Genomic DNA, 22611 nt, shown 5'->3' with positions numbered 1-22611 from the left:
TTAAAATTTTGCAAATATTTAACAGTGAATTTTGTGTTTGCTCAGCAGCAACAGAATATTAAGTTGGTGATACTTAATTTCCTGTTGAGCATTCTTGTAAAGGTGGGGGCTGGGGCAGCCACATCGGAAAGACAGACCACGGCAGAGGAGAAAAATAACGTACGAAGCTCATTTAAGAACTTCGTTCTTTGGTAAGTAGTCCTACTTAGTTTTAACATTTGCTTTTAGAAAAACAGATTCATTTAAAATATGATAGTTTAACTATATGAGGTGCGGAAAAAACTGCTCCAGCTGCCGTGATTTCCTCATGCTAACGCACAATTTTAGCTAGCTACTGAATTTGTTCTGGAAGCTAGCGGGAGGCAGCGCAAACTACAATATTAGCAGTTTGAATATATTATTGGCGGGAGAAACACTAACGGCTTTGTTTCCGACGGTTAGCTCAAGTTAAAAGGCTGGGCGGAATCAGTTACCAGCTCTGGTGTTTTTCGCCAGTGGGAGAGACATTTTGTAAATTAATATCTCATCTCACTCTTTTAGCTTCCTCTTCAGATTAGGTTGTTAACATAACAAGTCATATATGGAACATTACTTTCTGTATGCGATATATTTGAGCATTATTTATTTATTCTCCATGACATGAGATATATATGTGATCATTTTTATTTGACTTCTCACTTTTAGGTGCCTGCAAATTTCAAGTGTATGAGACTACCTCCACACTTTCCGCGCCTTTCCAGCAAGCTTACATTTTATCTAAAAATATGTAAGTACCTGTATATATATATTTAGCAAAAAGTTCATAGTTTTAACCCAATTTTAGGAAAATAAAAAAAGGATACACAACTTAAGTGTTTCTTTACAGTCCTGGATGCTTACTAATTTCTAGAATTACAGTTAGGTGGTGGTTACATATATACTTTTTGTAAAGTAGTTTAAAATAAAAGTTTTGTCCAGACGGATTGTTCTCAAGCAGTTGGAAAAATATTTGTTTTTTTATATGTCATCCCAGTTTTAATTTGAAATACATTTTTTTTATTACAGTTTAGCATTAAAAACACAGTAACAAGGATTTTTTTCTTTAGTTTTTCTTTTTTTTGAGAATAAATAGTAAAACAAAAATGGTAAGTTTTTTGTATTCAAATTTCCTCTAGTCTTTCAACATTGACATATATGCAAGTTACTTTCAGACTAAATCTAAAGAAGAACTACAGCTATTGTAAGTTTATGACATACCTGTGAAAGTCTTTAAAATGAAGTGGACATGTAAAATTTGCAAATTTGGGACACAAAAAAAGACAGATCTTTTGAAACATTATAGACTCAGACATAGTCATGACGGAGAATATCTTCCATGTCTCTACTGGGATTGTTATTGCTCCTTTAAAACATGGGGCAGTTTACGAACACATGTTTCACGAAACCATGAAACTTGTAAAGAAACTATGTTCACAGAAGTCTTGTCTTTTAAGTGTCCATGCTGCTTTTTGAGCACCATATCTACAGAAAGAGAATACTTTGAGCACATAACTCGTCATTTAAAAAAACAAGAAACAGTTTCTTGTGTTTTTGAAAACTGCTCTTTCAAAACAAACATTCATGGAACATTTGCCTCTCACAAGAGTCGGAAGCACACTCCTCATTCACTAGATGATTTCAAGCCTGATCTTTTGCTGAAGGCTAGTAAAACTTTGGTGGAAGGGGATGATCTTGATTGGGAAAGAGAGGCTCAGGAAGAGTTCAGAGAAGATCCAAAAGACAATGATGTTGAAGACTTGCCTAACTTGATTGAAAAGAATCTTTCCCACCTGTTGTTGAAATTGGAAAGTAAATTCAATGTACCACAAAAGTGTATTGATGAGTTAGTTGAAGAACTGCACTTCATTTCTTCATCAGCATCAGGTCCCATCTTAAAAGAAGTTTTAGATTCAAGCTTAAGGAAGCACAGTTGTCAGGTTGATGACTTAATAATATCTGAAATGGTGACAAACCTATGTGAAAGCAATCCCATTACCTTTGCTTTAAGAAGTAATGGTCCTCTGTCTACCTCTTACAAAAGAAGGGAATATTTCAAAGAGCATTTTTCAATGGTGGAACCCATAGAGTACTTGCTTGATGCCAGGGAGCAGAAAAGTTTTCAATATATCCCTATCTTGAAGACATTACATGAAATTCTGAAGAAAAAAGAAATCTTAGATTTTCTAACACATGGAAACGACGCAGATGCCAGTCCTGAAAATCACTACAAGTCATTTCGTGATGGAACAAATTTTAGAAATAATAAATTGCTTTCAGAAAATAATCCAGCAATTTCATTAATTCTCTATGTGGATGATTTTGAAGTCTGCAATCCAATTGGAACTTCAAAAAAGAAACACAAGATTACTGCTGTGTATTGGGTTTTGGCTAATGTGCCACCTTTGCTAAGGTCCTCTTTGACATCAATCTACTTAGCCATATTGTGTAAGGCAGACGATATTAAGCAGTTTGGCTATAACTTGGTGTTAGAACCCCTTTTGAAAGATCTTGCAATCCTAGAAGAAGAAGGACTTTACGTCCCTTCATTTGGCATCCAAGTTAAAGGTACTGTTTTCTGTGTTGTTGCAGATAACCTTGGCGCCCACAGCATTGGGGGATTTGTGGAAAGCTTCTCGGGTACCTATGTATGCAGGTTTTGCCTTGGTGAAAGATCTTTGTTCCAGGTGAGTGAAGTTAGGACAGGAGCATTTTGTCCTAGAACAGCACAAGAACACAAGGAACATATTCTGACGGCACAAAGTCAAAATCTGTTACACTGTTTTGGTGTGAAGAAACAGTGCCCTCTAACTCAAAAACTTAAACATTTTCACGTGTTATCTGGTTACCCACCAGATATGCTACATGACCTTTTTGAAGGTATTGTGCCTTTGGAACTAGCATTGTGCTTAAATATCTTAATCAAAAGTAAACATTTCACTCTTGAAGAATTGAACAAATCAGTTAAAGAGTTTCCATATAGATGGGCAGATAAAACCGATGCCCCAAAACCAGTCGCATCAACTTTTGCTGCAAGAAAAACAATTGGAGGCAACGCCCATGAAAATTGGGCCTTGCTTCGCCTGCTTCCTCTCATAATTGGAGAGCGAGTACCAGAGGGTGAGCCAACATGGCAGATCTTACTTAACCTTAAGGACATAGTTGAACTTGTCCTTTCCTCTGTTCATACAGAGTCAACAATTTGTTTCCTTGAAAGCAAGATTTCTGAACATCGACACAGATTCTTGGAGGCTTTCCCAGATGAAAAATTAATTCCAAAGCATCATTTTCTTGAGCATTACCCACAAATGATCAGAGCTTTCGGCCCACTTGTTTTTTTGTGGACCATGCGCTTTGAGGGCAAACACAGCTTCTTTAAACGTGTTGTTAGGCATACACACAGTTTTAGAAACATCTTATTGTCACTTGCAATGAAACATCAGTTGATGATTTCATATCATTTAAATGGAAGAAACGTAGTCCAACAACCTCTACAGGTTACAAAAATGTCAAATGTAGAGTTCACAGTTCTGAGAGATGACATAAGAAGAGAGGTGCAAAACAAGTTCCCTGATGAGTCTTCTTGCCAACTTGCAAACACAGTGTTCTGCAGTGGGACCAAATATTCCACTGGCATGATCTTGGCACATGGTGCAACTGGCTGTCTGCCAGATTTTGTGGAATTGATGCAAGTAGTTGTGATAAAGGGAAAAGTTGGGTTCATCGTTAAATGTTTTAGAGCTTGGTATATTGAACATCTCAGAAGCTTTGAACTCCAACCCAAAAGAGGTATTAAAGTAATTGAGCCCAATGAGTTGTCCGATATCTTCCCGATGGTGGCATACACAGTTGGAGGAAAGTACATGGTCACTTTGAAACGCTACATTGATTTCCCATAGAGGACCAAGCATTCATTTCAAACAGGCTCTTTGCTGCTGGTTACTAGAACAAAGACTCTCCAGCTGGGACCATAGTACTGTACAATTTGAAAAAATCATGACAGAAAAAATGACTAAAAACAAATTGTTCTCATTGCCCTTATCCCAAAACAAAACTAACTAAACAAGGACAACATACCATACAATTGGGTTGATTTGAAATTGTAGACTTTGAAGTAACGTCACTTGAAATACAAGGAATTAAACTGATTTTCCTTACTGTTTTACAGATCCTGTAATGTCGAATCCTGCCAAACTTAGAATCATTCTTCGAGACCATGACATACACAAGTTGGACCTACCTTATGGAATCCCTGAGACTGTGAGTGAACTCAAGTCCATTGTGAAGAAGACTTTTGAGCTCAATGAGGACTTTAACTTACATTATAAAGATGTTGAATTTGGAGAGGAATACTTTTCTCTTATCTCTACAACTGCCATTAAAGACAAGGACACAATCAAGGTGGTTTACATCATTGAACCTCCCACTGTTTCTCTTACCTTTACCACATTGGAAAGTTCCACAGTAGAAGCATCAGAAAGTAGCAGAAATTCCACAACATTTTCTCCCCATGTTTCAAATGCATTCGACGAAGTCAACAGCACTTGCTCTTCAGAATCACAAGCGACAATCATTTTGTCATCACCTGAACAAAGTTCTCACCGTTCTCAGCCTTGGCCCAAAGAATTTCCCATACCACAATTTGCTTATGACACAGAAATTGTGCTTGCCTCAGGAAATGAAGCTTTCCAGAATGATGGAATTCAACTCAACTTCAACAGAATTCTTCCAAATATTCTGGAAACATTGGCTGAAAATATCTTTCACTATGTTGCCTACCCCACAAGCACACAACTTGCAGATGTTGCTGAGGCACTGATTCAGAAGCATCCCTGCCTTAAGGAACCAGGGTCATATAATGAATGTTATGGATGGCAACAAAGGCTGAAATATAAAATGGGTAACTATAGGTCTAAACTTAGGGAGCTTGGATGTCCTGAGCTTGTGGTGAACTCTCTCAAGAAGAAGCGACCACTTGACAGCGGACCTGCAAAAAATATCAAGAAGCCACGAAAGGCAGAGGTCAATTATTTACCACCTCATCCCCAAGGAGAAACTGAGAGTAGTTTAGAACAGGAAAGGGTGGAGTTACTGACTGAAGTGAAAAAAAGAAACAACTCACAAGTGATCAAGACAAAAATGGCAAAAACATTCTCCATCCGAAGGCAAGAAATCGTTAACCTGGAACCCCCTGTCAGTGATGTCAGAGACAGATGGCCTGCTCTTTTTAGTGCTGATCAGGTAAATATTTTTCTTAAAGCATTTACTGTACAGATGAATGTACAAAAGTGAATAGTGACTTTTTTTGTATTTTTTATGTTTTTTTTTCTAAATAGATTAATGAAGAATTTAAACGTATCACAACCATTCATCTGGAGCCAACTTTCATGTCAAATCTAGACCTCAACTCCTCAAAAATAATGCGCCTGGTCTGCACAAGGGGAGGGTCCACAAAAGTGGACATTCAGCGTATCAAGAATATGCTGGAAGAGGTATGAACTCTTTAGTTGCCACTTGACAATGTTTGAAACTTTATCTAACTCACAACAAGTTTGTCCCTTTCTCGTTACAGAATCCTTCCATAGAAATGAAAAGGGAGGCTGCTCTCCGTTCCTTGGTGGTCTACCTACATGAAAAGGAGGAAGATCTTTTCAAAGAACTGATGGTAGGAAGATTATGGAAATTTTTCTCTCCATTTGATTCTGAATTTTTTTTAACCATCGATATATATATTTTTTGTTTTAAATTTTGAAGTTTCTTTATCTGTTTTAACCTTTTGATTTTTTTTTCTGATTATTTATTTATTTTTAATTTTTTAATTTGAATTTTCTTTCTGATTTTGTTTTTTAATCTTGATTTTGAAACAGCAAATGTTTATGCCCCAGAAACAATATTTTCGATCTCAAATATTTTATTGTTTTTAATTTCGAGACTCAAAATTTTAAGAAATTTGATGTAAGAAATGCAATGGGAAGAACCACGCTTTAACTGTCTCACTAGTACAACTTGTCAAGCTTAGAACACATCATTAGCTGCGTTTCCATTGCACATTTGCACAAAACTTTATCGAAATTCTAAGAATTTCGAAAAAAACTTAGTTTCGAAAGGACACCGTTTCCATTAAATCATAATTTTGCGATTAAACACAAACCAACTTGCGCGATAAGTTGTATTTTTGAGCTTTGTTGCTCCTCCTGAGTTCTGCTCACAGAGAAACGGGTCACAATCATTGAAGACTGTAGAATTCTGACCAAACAGTGGCCATAGAAAGTCCGATGTCCACTTTCGTCTCCTGGCATCTCAATGCGAGGCAGAGACACCTGATTGGATAGAATCTAGACCAATCAGGAGGCCGTCTGGGGTGGGACAAACGTCACCCTGAGAAATATAGTTGAACGCAAAGCCAAAGATTGAGTGAAAGCGAGATGAGGCACTACGCATCTAAAAACATTTGTTCGCAATTTTTTTTTTCTAAGAAAAACATAAAAAAATTGAAACGGAAAAAAAAGTTTGCAAACGCAAAAATATTTTTTCAAGCAGAAAGAATAAGTTTGAAAATGCAAAAATAGGTTTTTCAAAGCAAATATTAAATATTTCATTTGCAACACTTAACATTTTGATTGCAATTTAGAACATTTTGATCTCAAAACTATTACTCTTGTTTGCAATATAATGTCACAAATATCACTCAGTAGAGGAATTAATTGACACTTGATCATATTTTTTGGACTTTAAACACTGTTATTATTTCTAAATTATTTTTAGGATGAAGATGATGACATCACCGGCGAGGTCTTGAAAATTGTCGTCACAAGAAGGACTACACCAGTTCGCGCAGGCATCGTGATTGAGGGAACTGAAGTCCTTGGAGACCTTGACGTTCCCAGAGCGTGCGCCTTGCTCATGGGACTGATATATGCCCTGAACATCACTTACCCAAAAGGTCTAAAGAACACCTTAGAGGTATTTCAGAAACTATTCCTTGAGCTTGATGCCCTGAAAGCGAGCCCAAAGGTAATGTCTTTGAGAAATAAACTTCTGATGTGAAGAACTTGGCAGGAATTGTTCGTCCAAAACAGTGGTATTGAACTTCAGGCCTGGAGGATTGACGTCCCGTTGGTTTTCAACGTATTTCTGCATCATGATTACCTGATCTGGTTTGTCCAGCCAGTTAGAAGCAAGAATGGGGAATCAAGGAGGGCATTTGGTGGAAGAGAAGGGTTCATTTTGGTTGGTTTCCACCAAAGTCCTCTTTTCTGCTTTTGATTGGCTGAACACACCTGACCAGGTGATTAGCAGGAAGTAGAGCAAGAAAACCCAGAAAACCAGCAAGACATCTGTCCTCAAAGCCTGAAATTTGACCCAAGTTCTGAAAAGAAATGTTACTGTCCTGCTGAGTTTTTTTGTTTGTTGATGTACATGTAGCAGTTGCAATGTTAAATGTTAGCATGTTAAAAAATGTTTAAGTAAAGCAGCTTCAATAAGTCTAAAAAAAAAGGTTTTACGTATGTTTGAATTTTTAAGGTCTTGTGTCACTGAAGTTTTTTTTTTAAATTTGTACAATATGCAGGATATATTGCTGAAGTTGCCACCAATATTTGTTTACTTTTTGGGGATCTTCAATTTTTTCGAAGCATAGAGAAACATGCATTCATAAAGTGCATCGCTTTTTTTTTCCGTGACATACTTCAAAAAAAGTATATTGTTGAAAAAGATTGTACAATAAAAACTTGTAGCACAAACTAGAATGGTGGTGTTTGTTCCAACTGAGGTAAATAAGTTCACAGTACTGCAAAAATTGAGGTAACAATTTGCATGGACTTTTTTGAGTTAAAGTTGAGCTAAAATTTAAGTTGAACTAGCTTAAATAAAATAATTTGTTAACTAGCATTCACCAAAAGCTTTTATGTAAAAATGCAAAATAATGTATGCTTGCAGAACCAAGAAAATTAAGTTGATCAAACTAAAAAAATTAAGTTGAAATTGCTTAAATAAAATAATTTGCCAACTTAAATTCACCAAAAGATTTTGCTTAAAAATGGAACATAATTTGTGCTTGAAGAATTAAGTTGATCAAACTCAAAAATTATGTGAAAATTTACTCAATACTGACTTAAGTTGGGAAAACTTAAAAACATCCATGCAAATTGTTACCTCAATTTTTTAAGTTGGCGCAGCGTATTTTTTTTTAGAGTGAAAGTTAGGCTTAAAACATTCCTCTTTGGACAGGCCTACTGCCATTCTAGCTAGTAATCGGAGAACATTTAGTTTATTGCTCCCTTACCAACTGTAATGAAGTTTGGGGAATAATTACAATTTTCATTACATCAATTAAACATTACTTTTGTGGTCAGTTCCCTCTACTGTAGCTTAATATTGTGTTTGGTGCAGTGGGATTCACGTGTTGTTCCTCTTCCCCACTCCCCTCCAGGGGAGTAAGAGGGATTTCAGATTCCTGGTGGATTGTCTGTGCTCCTGTTCTTGGCCGTGGACCACGCCTCAGGCTCGTCTTGGCTGTGGACCTCGCCCCTACCTGTCCCCTACTCCTATCTGACTGAACTCTATTCCAATATTCTTCTTTAATAGTCCTGGTAAATTGCCTGTGTGTCCTGGGAGAGGATCCCTCCTTCAAGTTTCTTCTTTTTTCATTTCTCCTCACTGGGAAAGAGGGTCTAAGTGCAGGGATAATCAGTTTGATTTTGTATGTTTATGGTGTCAGTGGCGTCAACTGTAACGGTCGTCTGGCATTTGAGTCAAAGCAATGTGGCTGGTTGAAACTGGTTTGTCTGAAAACCCTAGTACCCGTCACATCTTGTAAACGGGTCTGTAGGAGTGTGACATTTGCAAAAGCATGTATGAGTGCCCTTGAACTTAGGTACTGGTCATGGTTGTGGTCTTCTCCTGGTTCTGTCTCTAAGTCTGCAAGTTGATGCAAGTGTGGTGATGACACTTGAGACACACCAAGTTCACCTGCAACATCTGATTACCTACTACCAAGTCGAAGGTGTGCTATAGCCCGATGGGTCATCTGGACCCCACAACACAGCACAATGAACTTTTTTTTTTTTATGATTTTTTCACTGATGACATGAAATCCTGTCCACCTTCATCCACATTCGTCAATGTAAGGCTAGAATCATCTGGACCCCATAGGATAGCACAAGGGTTACGAGATGCAATGTGTTCTTGGCTATTTGAATGATGAAGTTGGAATGACTTACGAATCACACTTTTTATACTCACTGAATGCTCATATTGATGCTACATTGGATTATTATTTTGTTTTATGGTTTTAGCCCCAATAATTGAGACACACTGTAAACAGTGACGTAGAAAACCTTAAAATGAGGTGTCTATCATCCTAATACTATTGGCTCCCTATCTTGAAAATCTATGCAATACTTTTTTTGGTTCCTGTATTTTTATTTCTGTGTGTTTATTTGTTTTACTATTTTTTATGCTACGTTTTCTCCAAAAATCCATATGCTACAAAAAAGCAAAACGATGAGTGAAGTTGGAATAACAATTGTGATGCTTGGCTCCTCTGATGAGGAGTTTTTGATAGCTGATATCTCTTTCGCTGGAGGATGCCTTAAATGTGTTGATCCTGATGAGTTGTGGTCACAGGTGGCTGAGTGCTTTAGCCGGGAGAATGATTGCCACTTTTCTGCCTACGTTTCTTCTGCTTCATGGCCTCAATCAGGCTGCACCACGGCATTGTGCAGAGGCGAAAAGATTTTCTTTTTTTGGTCCCAATCACAGGGTTTGGTGTGTGAGTGGTCTGTGGAACATTTTAGGAGTGAGGTCACTTTTTTGGCTCAAATATTCAAAGCCAAACAGAAGACATTTGGTTTTAATGAGATTTTTTTCAGGAATCTCACATCATTTACATAAAATTAACCAATTAAACAGGTTTAAAAAATGGATGACACATACTAGGAAGAGCTAAACGCAACACTGCAAATCTAAGCTCCATATATTCTGATGTTTAAATTGGTCTTGTTAATTGAAACAGTGATGAAGTCATGGGATTACACAGACACATCCCTGATGCATCGATTATCTTGATGAGATAATGGAGGTGAAACGGCGGCCAAGCTTTGGCCAAGCCTCCCACTGTGAGGAAACCACCGCCGACAGGTTATGTGAATGAAGACAAACCAGGGCCACCACTGTCTTAATTACTTCATTTGTAATCTCGTTGTGTTGCCATGCTCAATCTGCCAGTCCTTCAGTTTATCCTAACAACATTGTGCTCACAGAGAACAAGGTGGCATCTGTGGAGCTGTCAGGTTACATTCAGAAGCCTCTGTGGCACAGGGCTCCTCTTTTCTCTCCGTTTGTGTCAGCTACCACCCTCCTGGGGGGACGCTTAGAGCAGGGGGGGTCGAACTCAATCGCACAGGGGGCAAAAATCCAAAACACACCTTAGGTCACTTTTTTACATAATTATAAACTAGATATGTAGCATTACCTGTGATAATGCTAGTGTGAATGCTGTAAGCTGAAGATGCTAATGCTGATAGAGGAAGATGCTGAAATTGATAGCTAAAAACACTGAAGCTGAAAATGCCGACGTTGATAGCTGAAACTCTTTTTTTTCTTTCGGTTTTTCTATTCAGGGGTCGCCACAGTGAATCAGTTTACTCCATCTGACCCTATCTTCAGCATCCTCCACTCTAACACCAGCCACCTTCATGTCTTCTGTCTTGATAGCTGAAACTACTGAAGCTAAAAGCTGAAAATGCTGAAGCTGATAGCCAGCTAAAATATTAGTAAATGCCAAATTAGCCTAAAAAACAACAAAAAAAACCTAGGTTAGTCAAAACAGCTAGCAAGTAGCTGAAAAAATAGCTAAACTTCAAAATAGCTTAAAAAACTGCAAAAAGCCTAAATTAGCTAAAACAGCTAGCATGTAGCTAAAATATTAGTTAAACCTCAAAATAGTCTAAAAAAATCTTTGTATAATAAAAAGACAGGAATATTATTTACAGAATAAATCAACTTAAAACATTAAATAACTTTCAATATTTTACTTTCCATTAAATATATTCTGTCAAAATTATACAAATTAAAAATAGGATATCATTGTGCCATTAATAACAATAAAATAAAATTATCCGGAGGGCCGGATCCGGCCCCCGGGCCTTGACTTTGACACGTGGTTTAATCATTTTTTTCTCTGTTTTGTGTGGTTAGACGTTCATAGAAGTTAGCATACTGTAAAATGTGAGTCTCACCACACAGAGAGCTGTTCGTTCCGCATTACAAATTAGCATCCAACTTAATGTCTTTATTAAACTGAAACAGAAATTCAGTTTCAGGTTTGCTTTTTCTAACTATCAACTCCACTCTCAAGCTTGTTAATTCAGGGGTTAATTGAGTCCACCTTTGAAAATGATCCTGTCCTGCTCCTCCTGGGCTTCATTAAAGTCTGAGGTGTCTCCTTTCCAGTAATTCCTGAACGTCCCCCCCTTGATGTCTCCACCTGGACACTTCTGGAAGACGGCCAAAGCAGACGACCCAACCCCCTCAACAACGGAGACCAGCAGTCATATCCTCCACGATTGAGCTCTTCCTCGTGTTTAAGAAAAAACAGCTTCTCTATAGTGAACGGTGTAATCTAATGTTTATGGAATTGCTCTTTCTTTCTTTTTACACCTCCAGTAGCTCAAGACTCTGAGTAAAGTCATACATTTGATGGATCACTTGGCAGGTTTAGCACTTGGTCTAAAAATGTGGTAATAGATAGCAAAAGTTGATGCAACAGTTTCAGTTCAGCACACTTTCCGTAAGTTTTTATTTTATTGAACTATTGTGATATAAAGTTAAAGCCGACTTGAGCTTCTTTTTAAAGATAGCGCCCTGACTCCACCTTAAGGAAGAGGTTTTCATGTTTCCATGTAGAATGCTTCCTAAGCGTTCAGTTAGTTAGGAACCATTTGGGTAAGGCCGAATCTGAATTCCTCCTCTACCCTTACAGCTTCTTCCCACCCCTACAGTTAGCCCTCCAAACGGAGAGTTATGGAAAAATAGGGATTGTGTCCGATTTTCCCCCTAACTACTAAAAAACTATATAGTGTGCTGGATTTTAAAGGTAATTCGGACACGATGTTCACTACTTTTCTTTAGTTTTTCTAAACAGCGGATATGACGTCTCTATTTTACACGAAAATCAAATAAAAACTAAAATTTTACAGCATTTATTTATGACTTTACTGTGTTCTGATGGTGAAAATGAGGATGGTTTATTCAAATATTGCATTTAAACACTTTTTTTGTTCGAAATTGTTCGACCGCAATGCATTGTGGACTATATCTGCTAATCTAGTGAGTATCGATGTACGCTAAGTTTTCGCAAAGACTTCTGGGAAATTTCCAGTGCACTCGATTTGGAATTAGTGGATTCGGAAAGCACTAAAAATGGTGAACGCACTAAATAGTGATTAGGGGGGGAATTCGGACACAACCACTGACTTCAAATTCGGACGTCAATACCGCTCGATGACGTCATCAATAGTCGCCGGTCATCCATGTTTGCGCGTAGCTGCCAGTACTCGGAAAAGACATAACATTTGTTCTACAACCTTACAACGTTTTCAAATGTATACTTAAAATTTAAAATACAAAAATGCAAACTATGTAAAATATGCCTTCCTCTTCACACAAATTACCCTTGCTGCGGAGGGATATACAGTTAAAAGTGTAATTTCGGACACCACGACCCCTCCAATCGCCCCTACAGCTGAGGGGTAGGGAGATGCCAGAGGTGTAGGAGAAGAATTCTAATTCCAGCAAAATCTACTGTATACTCCAAGAATCTGAAATGACTTGCTTTCACCTAAGGTTTAACCGGTGATTCTTAAACATAAAATATTGAACATACTGTAACTTTTCAAGCACTACTACAATCAACCTAACTCCAGTAGATTTTGAAGGAGAAATCTACTGGAGTTACGTTGTTCGTGTTAACGGTTGAAAAGGAGCCAACAGAACAACATCATCTGCAAAGAGCAGAGATGAAATCCTGTGGTCCCCAAACCCCTGCTGTGCCTAGAAATTCTGTCCATAAAGACTGGTGCTAAAGGGCAGCCCTGCCGGAGTCCAACATGCATATATTTTCTACAAATCAAAATGTAATTTTTCTTTTCTAATGTGGATCCATGCAAGTGATTTTGGTTTCTTTGGATTTTCTCATTTGTCCCTCTTAAATTAAGTATATTTTTTTAACTTCCCTCAAAGATACTTACAGAAAATACTAATTTGTATGAACAAATTATAAGTTTTGTCTAGCACAAAGTATCTTCTCATTTATTATTTAATTTTTTTGAAAAAAAAGGGAAGAAATCCAGCATTTCTATGCGGCAAAGATTGTTCTTTTCTGACGCATCACGTACTGCTTGCACAGAGTAGCTCACACATCCCATAATAATGTGTGGTTGCAGCAGAATGTGTTCAGGCAAGCAAAAACATTCACCCTCTGATTTGGCAGAAACTAACCACGTCTTCCAATTAGCCCTCCCCTGCTGTTTCTCTTCTTGTGCAATCAGGTTTTTTTTTTGTTTTTTATGCATCCGTGTGTGGCTGCAGACAAGACAACAAGTTTATTTTGTATCACTCAGAAGCCGTCGGTGCGTGACCGGGCAGAACTCACGAGGCGCTGCTGGTTAAAGCAGACGTGTGGATTCATCTGAGCTGCAACAGGATTCAATCAGCAAATAAACCACAGCACAAAATGAGCCCCTGTTTTCTGATGACACTGGAAAAATAATAAACACAACTAAAGTGTCAGAACATAATTCAAACAAGCAGTTAAGATACTTTCTAACATATAATTATGTGGATTAAGAGTTTGCACTTAACTTTAAAAATTGTTGATTGAATATTATTTTGATAGTTTGAACACTTTTCAGGTGGTAAATCTGCTAATCCTGAAAAATAATCTACCAGATAGGAGTTCATCCCCATCCTCTGGGTGAACAGGAGAACATAATCCACTTGAAAGGGGTCAAAATCGGGATTTAAGTTCCAGTGATAAGTCAACGTATAGATGCATCAAAAGTTTACGGCTTGATTTGAGCATTTGGTGCAGAACAGCATTCTGGCGATGGTGCATTTTGGTGTCATGACCTGTGAATATTTGGCTTTGTGAGTTCAAAAATCGTAACTTTTTTGAAGAATTCTTGCAAAACGCAAGTATGTCCGGATTCCCACTGTACCTCCTTACTCCAAAAAAGCATTTTACAATACTTATTTATGAATCCATAGTCTTCTGATGATAAAGATGCTGATGGTTTATTATAGTAATGTATTTAAATACATTTTTATCATGAAAAATGTTGAAACTTAATGCATTGTGGTCCATATCCCCAAATCTAGTGGTTTTTCGCTAAGAATTCTGGGAAATTTCTAGGGCACTCGATTTTGGACTCGGACAGCACTACAAAATTGCAAGTGCTCTATATAGTGCACTGTATGGTGAAGGAATTCGGACATAGCGAATTATATTATTATCGTTTTTTGGAAGAAGTTACGGCTTTAAGTGCGTCAGCTAATACAAAAGCACACATTTTATTGGTTTTAAAATAAAATGCTATTTATGTTTTCACATATTTCAATCTTTTTATGTTTAAACTCTCAAAATGAACTCACGATTGTGTTAAGGACTTGTTCTTCTTCACAAAAAAGTCTGACGAGGTGCCGTCGTCTTCATGCCACGTCTTGTGGTGAACCTCAACCAGCACTTCCTCGGGTTCTTGGCATTTTTGTGGGCCTCCTCGTGTCGTCCTGACGTCACGGCCAGCACAGCGAAATACCATCTGTCATCTCTGCAGAGACGAGAAATGTTTCTAGGCTCCAGAACGATCTCCTCCTTAAGGATCACAGGTAAACTCGACGTCAACATTCAGGCAAAAATGAGGAAATGTTTCTTGAGAAGGAAACTGTGAACAAAGGCGTTTGCAGATCTTCATTGGTAAACACTGCCATGCCCGGCTCCGTCCTCCTCCCTTCTTCCTGCGCTCCGGATGAATATCTAATGCCGTCTGTATACATTGTGAATTCCAGTTATTCTGGTTGGTATTCAGCGCACACGGCACGAGTGGCGGATGTGCCGGGTCGAATCGACATGTACGGGTTTATTGAAATACTCCTCTCACTCTCCCGGTAATTGCCCTCGTCTCCACTTCCTTCTTTTTCTTTGTCCTCTCGCCACTTTAACGCCAGGAACCTTCTGTCATTTCCTCAGAGTTGCCTTTTTTTCCCACTTTGTCTCTTTTACCTTAATTTTTCTGCTTCCTGTTTCCACTTTGATCTTCATTTCCATTTTCCTCACTCCCACCTCAGACCTCCTTTTCACCTGTGATACATTATGGGAGGATAAATGAGATTCCATCATGGACTCATGAATAGGTTATGCCGATGTCACTGACACCCCTGCCTCTCATAAATACACATCTTATTACCTGCCACTCTGCAGCAGATGCGCGATCCCTCGCGTTCGTCTTGCCTAACAACCCGTCTCTTAAAATATGTGCAATTTATGCAGCGAGTATGACAACCGCAGTAACACCACAACAAATAATGCAAGTCCTCATTTCAGTTTCTTCCTTCTAATTTCATCATTCATGCTGGGGTCACCGGAGCCGCATGTCAGCCTGTGTATTTTTTAACCTTCATCTGCGCCGCTCTCCGCTAAAACAAACAACACTGCGCGCTCACTTTTGTTCCCTCTGTGTTTTTTCTTGTACTCCAGGGTTTCTTTTTCCCTCAGTGCTGAAACATCTCACTCAAATCCTGACAAAGCCTCTTCCATTTTCATTCGCTCCATCAACTGAACCCTCTCGTCATTCTGAACTTGCTGAGTCTCTCCCAAAGGGACTAGCAGCTACAAGCAGATGCACCTCTTCCTGCTGAAACCGCTGTGTTGTGGGGAAAAGCTTTTTTGTGCATCAGATACCCCGTGTGCGTTACATTGTTTCTCCTATTTCTTTCAAGCTGTGAAGCTGATGCAGGAGGCAGGAGGCTCTGTAGAGTTCTGAATTATAATATTGTGAGATGATCTTCCTGGTCAGCTTCATGGAGATGTGAGAATATGAACGATCCTCTGCTGAGGCAGCCTAAAAAGATAAAAAAAATAACACTAGAAAGTAGTCAAATTATGTGTCCATGTAGCTAAGGATATTAAAATCTACACAAGTATTCAAAAAGGAAAAAAAATAAGTTAAATGGGATGCCACGTTCACACCGGTTTCAGAGTCCAGTGACACGTTTGGGGCTTCCAGGTTCAAAAGTCTTGCATCTATGCGCCACTGTGGTAGTCTTTAAGTCAGGTTATACGTACCAAACACATAGCCATGGAATGCATGTACAGAAGTATGGTTCAGAGAGTCACTTTTTGACCTTTTTAAGTTGTCCCTTACTTGTTGTTTCTTGACGTGTTGGCTGTTCCCATGAAATCATGGGTCTCTAACCCTTGGTATGGGGTAGTGGACGTGGTAACGGACGCAAAACCAGAACTGGGTTAGGGTATCAGTACTGGTTTGTATCTTGAGGGTTGGGGAGTCCTGATTAGCGTACCAAGTGTCCCTCAGAGTGGTTGGGTACCCCTTATTTAATGGGAACAGCCAGCTCGTCAATCAAAATTAAGTTGGGGAAACTCAAAACGTCAAAAAGTGATGGGAGGGACCTTGGACTATACGTCCATATATGACCAGATGGGAGTGAGAATGCGAAAACCAGTTCAACTTTGACCAATCAGGAACTCAACTTTGGTAGTGGCGTATGGAGAGCATCTTTATCAAAAGCCAACTGTGGGAAAATTGATTAAAAAATGAGAAATTAGTATTAGAATTCTATGACATCAAGTCTTCCACCATTGGAATTGCTTAATGCCATGAAGCCCAATCATAAGCATGTTCTAAGCAAATATAAACTCATGAAAAAAAGAGTTTTTATGTACCTATTTGTAATTTTTTTTTAAATTAAATAGACAAAAACTAGTGTAATAATTGGAAATGACTAATTTAAGAACAAAATGTGATAGAAATAAAAATAAGATATTAGTACAAGTTGGTCCATCGTCTCAAATCCTTCAAAAACTAGTATTTATTCTTGGAACATAAATCAAATTTTTTTGTATCAAATTAATGACAATGAATGCCAGTCTAACTTTTTGTAATATTATTTAAATTTAGTTCATTTTTAAATTTAACCTAACATTACAAGTATTTTGAGTCTTAAATTAAGAATTTCTATAATCTGGATTATGGAGCAAACTGATTGATTGAGACTCAAAAATCTTGACTGCGTTGATTTTAAGAAAAGCTTAGAAAAGAGTTAGCAAAAATAAATTAAAACAACTTAAAACCTGATCAAATTACTTGCACATTTAAAAAGAAGGTATTAAATCTGTGCAAATATGAAATAGTTTACAGAGCAGGACTCTAAAATGAGCAGCGTCAAGAGCGCCTTCATTTACTTGTGAGTGTCAGCGATTAGTCAACATCAGCGGGGCGCACGCGCCTTTCAGCAAGACTGAAACAAACGCGGCTGATGTCACAGTGATGTGCAGCAGCGTCGCTGCGGGGGATGAAACTTCACATCTTACGCAGCAGAGGCCCCCCTCCCCGCTAAATGAACACAGTCGGCTCCAGATGGCGGAACGCCGAAGCGCAGTGTGACTTGGCGTTGCTCAATGATGCGTGTGAGCCACTTTGACCCATCATGGCGATCCGCTGACCTCGCACCCCTTTTTTCCGATCTGTGTCATCACCCAGACTTAATAAAATCAGACAGCAGAGAGGGCTTCATGGCTGTTAATCTGACATTTCCGTCGTTAAAACGTATAGAATATGGGATATTTTTCTTTTGTCGTGAGTAAAAATATGCCGACATAACTAATAGAATTAGATTTCTTAAAACAAGTTGTAAGGTCTAGCTGAACTAGCCTTAAACTCTTTTATTTAGGTATATTTAAGGTAGTATGTCTTAAAATAAGTGTGTTAAAGTGCATTTATATACATACACATTCTTACATTTTTTCCGCAAAAAATCACATTTTAAGCACAAAAAAGTCCAACTATACTTAATTTTAGACCAATTAAAGTAAGATTACACATTTTATAAGTTGATTTAACAACCATATTTTCTGGCGAATAAATTGCTGTTTTTTTTCATAGTTTAGCCAGGGGTGCGACTTATACTCAGGAGAGACTTATTTGTGATTTTTTCTTTTGTTTTTAACATAAATAGGCTCATATATTTGTTAATTTTCCAACCGGTTTCCCCTAACAACTAAATACTACGTAAATTTAAGGTAGTATGCCTTAAGTGTATTAAAGTACATTTATATAAATTTATATACATACACATTTTAAACATTTTTCCACAAAAAATCACATTTTAAGCACAAAAAAAGTCCAACTATACTTAATTTCAGAACAATTAAAATAAGATTACACATTTTATAAGTCGACTTAACAACCATTTTTTCTGGCAAATAATTCGCTGATTTTTTCATAGTTTAGCCAGGGGTGCGACTTATACTCAGGAGCGACTTATTTGTGATTTTTTTCTTTTGTTTTTTAACATAAATAGGCTCATAAAATTTGTTAATTTTCCAACCGTTTCCGCTAACAACCAAATATTAGGTATATTTAAGGTAGTAAGCCTTAAAATAAGTGTATTAGAGTACATTGATATACATTTATATACATTCCTACATTTTTTCCACAAAAAAAATCATATTTTAAGCACTAAATAAGTCCAACTCTCCTTAATTTTAGACCAATTAAAGTAAGATTACACATTTTATAAGTCGACTTAACAACCATATTTTCTGGCGAATATGTTGCTGTTCTTTCATAGTTTAGCCAGGGGTGCGACTTATACTCAGGAGCGACTTATTTGTAATTTTTTTCCTTTTAAATAGGCTCATATACTGTATTTGTTAATTTTCCAACTGGTTTCCACTAACAACCACTAGAGGGAACTGTATTTTCTTCTGACAGTACCAGAAGAAGAAGTGCCGTCCAAAACAAACATGGCTGAGAATCTGATTGTTTTCATCTTAAATGATGATATTTTTTTCTCATTTGCATCGAAGCATTATTATTATTGTTTTTATTTTTTGCCATGGCAAATATAAAAGTGCGACTTATCCTCCAGAGCGACTTATGTATGGTTTTCTTCTTCTTGATTAGACGTGATTATATGCGACTTATAATCCAGAAAATACGGTAGTTTTATTGAAAATATTACTCAAAATAAGATTAAATTACTCAAAAAATATTCAATTATCTCAGGAAATTATTACATCTTATTGAAAAGTGAGTTTTGTCTTATAGTAAATGTAAAATATATATATAAAAAAGAAAACGGACAAAATATACTTGGTAATATTTTGAACCCACATACAGGAAACCTAAAATTTACATGGTTATATTGTTTGTACAAGTCTAAATAATTGTTTTTATTGAGAGCATATCAAACATGGATTTTGAAAAAATCAAGAGACTCTTTCGTAGCGGTAGTTTGCTCTTAAAGACCTCCAAAAGTGGGCGTGGATTTTGTTGGAGAATGGGTACAAGGGGCTGAAAGAGGCTGCAAGAAAGAGTGATGGATGGATGAAAAAAAGTGGGATGAAAGGCGTGGAGGGAGCACGGACGGGCTCTATCTGCCTGCTGGTTCTCCCCATAGGAACAGCTGTCTTTCAGACTGTAACAGACGCAGATTCACTGAGGTGGGAGAGGCAGTCTGACAACTCCTTTCTTTCTCTTCTTTTCATTCAGCAAAAAAAAAAAAAAAAAAAAGTAATGCAAAAAAGAAATTCACTCCAACATTTATCCTTAAGGCATTTAAAAGCTTTATAGCCCTCACCCACATCAGTGAGCTTTATATGCAGTAGATGTGTAAATGTGGGTTTTTGTGTGTATTTTTCTTCTGTAAAAATGATCATCTTCATTAATTTTGACATGGTAGGAAATGAGCCTGTTCTCTGCCTCAGGCTAAAACCAAATTAGAACAACTGAGGTGATCCAGAGATTTCAAGGCTTAAGTGACTAAACCTGTTCTCGGGTCAAATGGTCAAATAATAGGAAAAAATAAAGGCTCTAAGCTCTAATTTGTCATGTACAGGGATATCAGCTGAAGGGTTAATATACTGGTCACAGTGACGTGGTTTTTTTCATTTTAGGTATCCATGTACCGACTTATAGACCCACTCTGATCCTCTTTTTGTCTATTTTCAAAGCAGTCCTAGTTTTTGTTATGATTTTTTTTAGATTCTTAGTCTAATTCAATTTTGAGTTTACACATTTATACACATTTGTTCAGAAATACATGAATAATCTACTAGATATTTTGAATATATTTATATTAATATGATACAGTTCACATACTGTAAAACTTATTAGTAACATTATAATTAGATTGTTAATATCATACAGTTTTACATAGGTTCTCTAACAAAAATGTTCAGATCATTAACATTATAAACATTGTTCTGCTTCTCCTGGAGGGTGTTTCAGTTTGGCCACTAGGTGGCAATCACACTATGGAAGTACACCTTATTCCAGAAGAAGAAGAAAATATGAGCAAAAAAACTGTTTTAGACCAGAAATTGCATTAAACGTTAGCATCAAGCTAGCAGAAATTAGCTTTATGTGCTTAAATCGATTCAAAGGTGTTTCCATCAAATTGGCTTTAGTTTCTAGATGTTTTCCTGATTTTTTTTTTGTTTTTCTGAACCGTTTTCCCATCTGTCATCCTTCCTCTTGCTCAGTTTGGCGATGTGCGTCTGGGGTCTGTAGTGTGGGATGAAGGAAGGGCAGGCGGACTCTCAAGAGAGCCGGAGGCGGGTTTTCAAACGCCGCGCAGTTGACTTGGGTGTCAGAGGATCTGTGCTGAGATGCTTGACTGTTGAACTGCTCACCCAGAGGCCTGTCTTCGCAGCAGTCAAGCAGAAGCAATCCAGCAGAGGTGGAGGGGAGAAAGAGAGAAGAGAAGGTTAACAGCTGAGACAACCATGTTCTGTACTGTACACCCTCCCACCCCCCTGCTCCTGTGGGACGTCTGATGAGTGGAGGCACTCTGTGCTTCAGCTTTACAGTGCATGGCCACACAGCTGCATGGAAGTGCTGTGTTGCAGATTTCCCCTCTGAATTCATGCTTGAACCTTAGTGTGGTTCATGTCTGCGTGGTTTGTAATCTCAATTTAATTTAGCGATCATGTTTGTTCCAAAAAGCACAAGATGTCTGTTTTTAGAGTGATGTCTGAGAGGATTTAATTTTAAACATCATTGAAGTGAAGCTTTTAGAGGCAAGTGAGGAAGTTTTTATGGATGTTCTGTGATTTTTTTTTTTTTGTGTGTGTGTGTGTCTTTGTACGTTTTTTTTAAACGAACACAAGAATATCCCTTTAATGACCTCCCAAAAATAAATAAATAAATACAAAATAGAAACATACATTTAAAAGTGACTAATAGTCTTAGGTGGGTAATATATGCAGTTAATGTTTTTTTTTTTTTAAATGAGCTTTGTGATATAGTTGAGGCGGTAAAGGAGACATTACTTTTTGCTAATAAAAACTTGTTCCTGCGCTTTATGTGTTTGCCTGTTTTATTTAACGGTCAGATTCCTTTCAAAGTACTTAAATACTATGTTTCATGGTTTAAGCCATGTGGGGGTTGACCTGTATGGATGCTAAGGGGTTTTGGGTTATCCGGGGCCGTGGAGGGTTGTAGCCAGGAGCATTTGCATCTTAAAGACCCATTCCATTCCTCTTTTGATCTATTTTAGAAGTGATATCTGTTGTCTTTTAGTGGAAAAACCCTCATTTTCTAGATCGTTTCTCCAGAGTGACAGTAGTTAGTCGTGGACAGGATCATAGGTGGGGAGTAACCACCTAAAATAGCTCTCTTTATCTGACAGGAACTCATTTTAATCCACCTGATAAATTAAGTGAATTTATTACTAAATCAATCAAATCATTATTTTTTCTTTGTCTACAATGATCCTATCAGCTGCTCTAAAGAAAAAAACAGTCAAACTTAGAGAATGTGTTTTTCCTGTCACACAATTAAATGTATATATAACCTATTTACCAACCAAAGTAGCTTTTGTCCTGTAAATATTTTATAAATATCAGACATGTGAGGCTTCTTTCCAGTAATGAATAAAACCACTTAGGTAATTCCAGATTATGGTCTGTTCGATAAAGGTAAGTTATTGAAGTATTTGCAGACAGGATGTCTATGGTTTTATTGATGCAGTTTATTTTATGAGTAAAGATTTTCCTGGAGCCATGCTACATTTAGCATGCATCACGTGTGTCATGATGCTTCCATTTGTTTTATGAGAAACCTATATGTCTGCATTAACAAGATTTGCTTGGAGTGTTTACTGTTAGGGTCTTATCAGGTTTAATATATATATATACCCCCATCTGTGGCCTCAGGGGGTCTCAGTCAGGCATGCTTGGAAGAACTCCCCAGGGAGGTGTCCAGGAGGCATCTGAAAGAAATGTCTGAGCCATTTCAACATGACTATTTTTGAAGGGATTGCCTAGCCAACCTTGTAGAAGAGTCATTCTACCTG

General features: G+C 37.6%; 1 protein-coding gene across 3 annotated transcripts; it reads left to right on the top strand.

Moving 5' to 3' along the window:
* The first annotated feature begins 6 nt into the window (after positions 1–6).
* LOC112158549 (sterile alpha motif domain-containing protein 3) lies at positions 7–8204 on the top strand. 3 transcript variants are annotated; one of them, XM_024291992.2, is made up of 7 exons: positions 7–191; positions 685–766; positions 2608–2702; positions 4184–5256; positions 5352–5507; positions 5588–5680; positions 6781–8204. In XM_024291992.2, the coding sequence occupies exons 4-7, from the start codon at positions 4192–4194 to the stop codon at positions 7060–7062; spliced, it is 1596 nt and encodes a 531-aa protein (XP_024147760.1). In that variant the 5' UTR covers positions 7–191; positions 685–766; positions 2608–2702; positions 4184–4191; the 3' UTR covers positions 7063–8204. The 3 variants fall into 3 exon arrangements, with proteins under 3 accessions (XP_024147760.1, XP_024147761.1, XP_024147763.1); XM_024291993.2 differs by lacking the exon at positions 7–191 and adding an exon at positions 303–597; XM_024291995.1 differs by lacking the exons at positions 7–191; positions 685–766; positions 2608–2702 and having other exon boundaries at positions 4083–5256.
* The last annotated feature ends 14407 nt before the right edge of the window (positions 8205–22611 follow it).

Source organism: Oryzias melastigma, linkage group LG24 (genome assembly GCF_002922805.2).
Source record: "Oryzias melastigma strain HK-1 linkage group LG24, ASM292280v2, whole genome shotgun sequence".
NCBI lineage: Eukaryota > Metazoa > Chordata > Actinopteri > Beloniformes > Adrianichthyidae > Oryzias > Oryzias melastigma.
The sequence above is the reverse complement of the archived record's forward strand: the minus strand, read 5'-3'. Positions and strand labels throughout refer to the sequence as shown.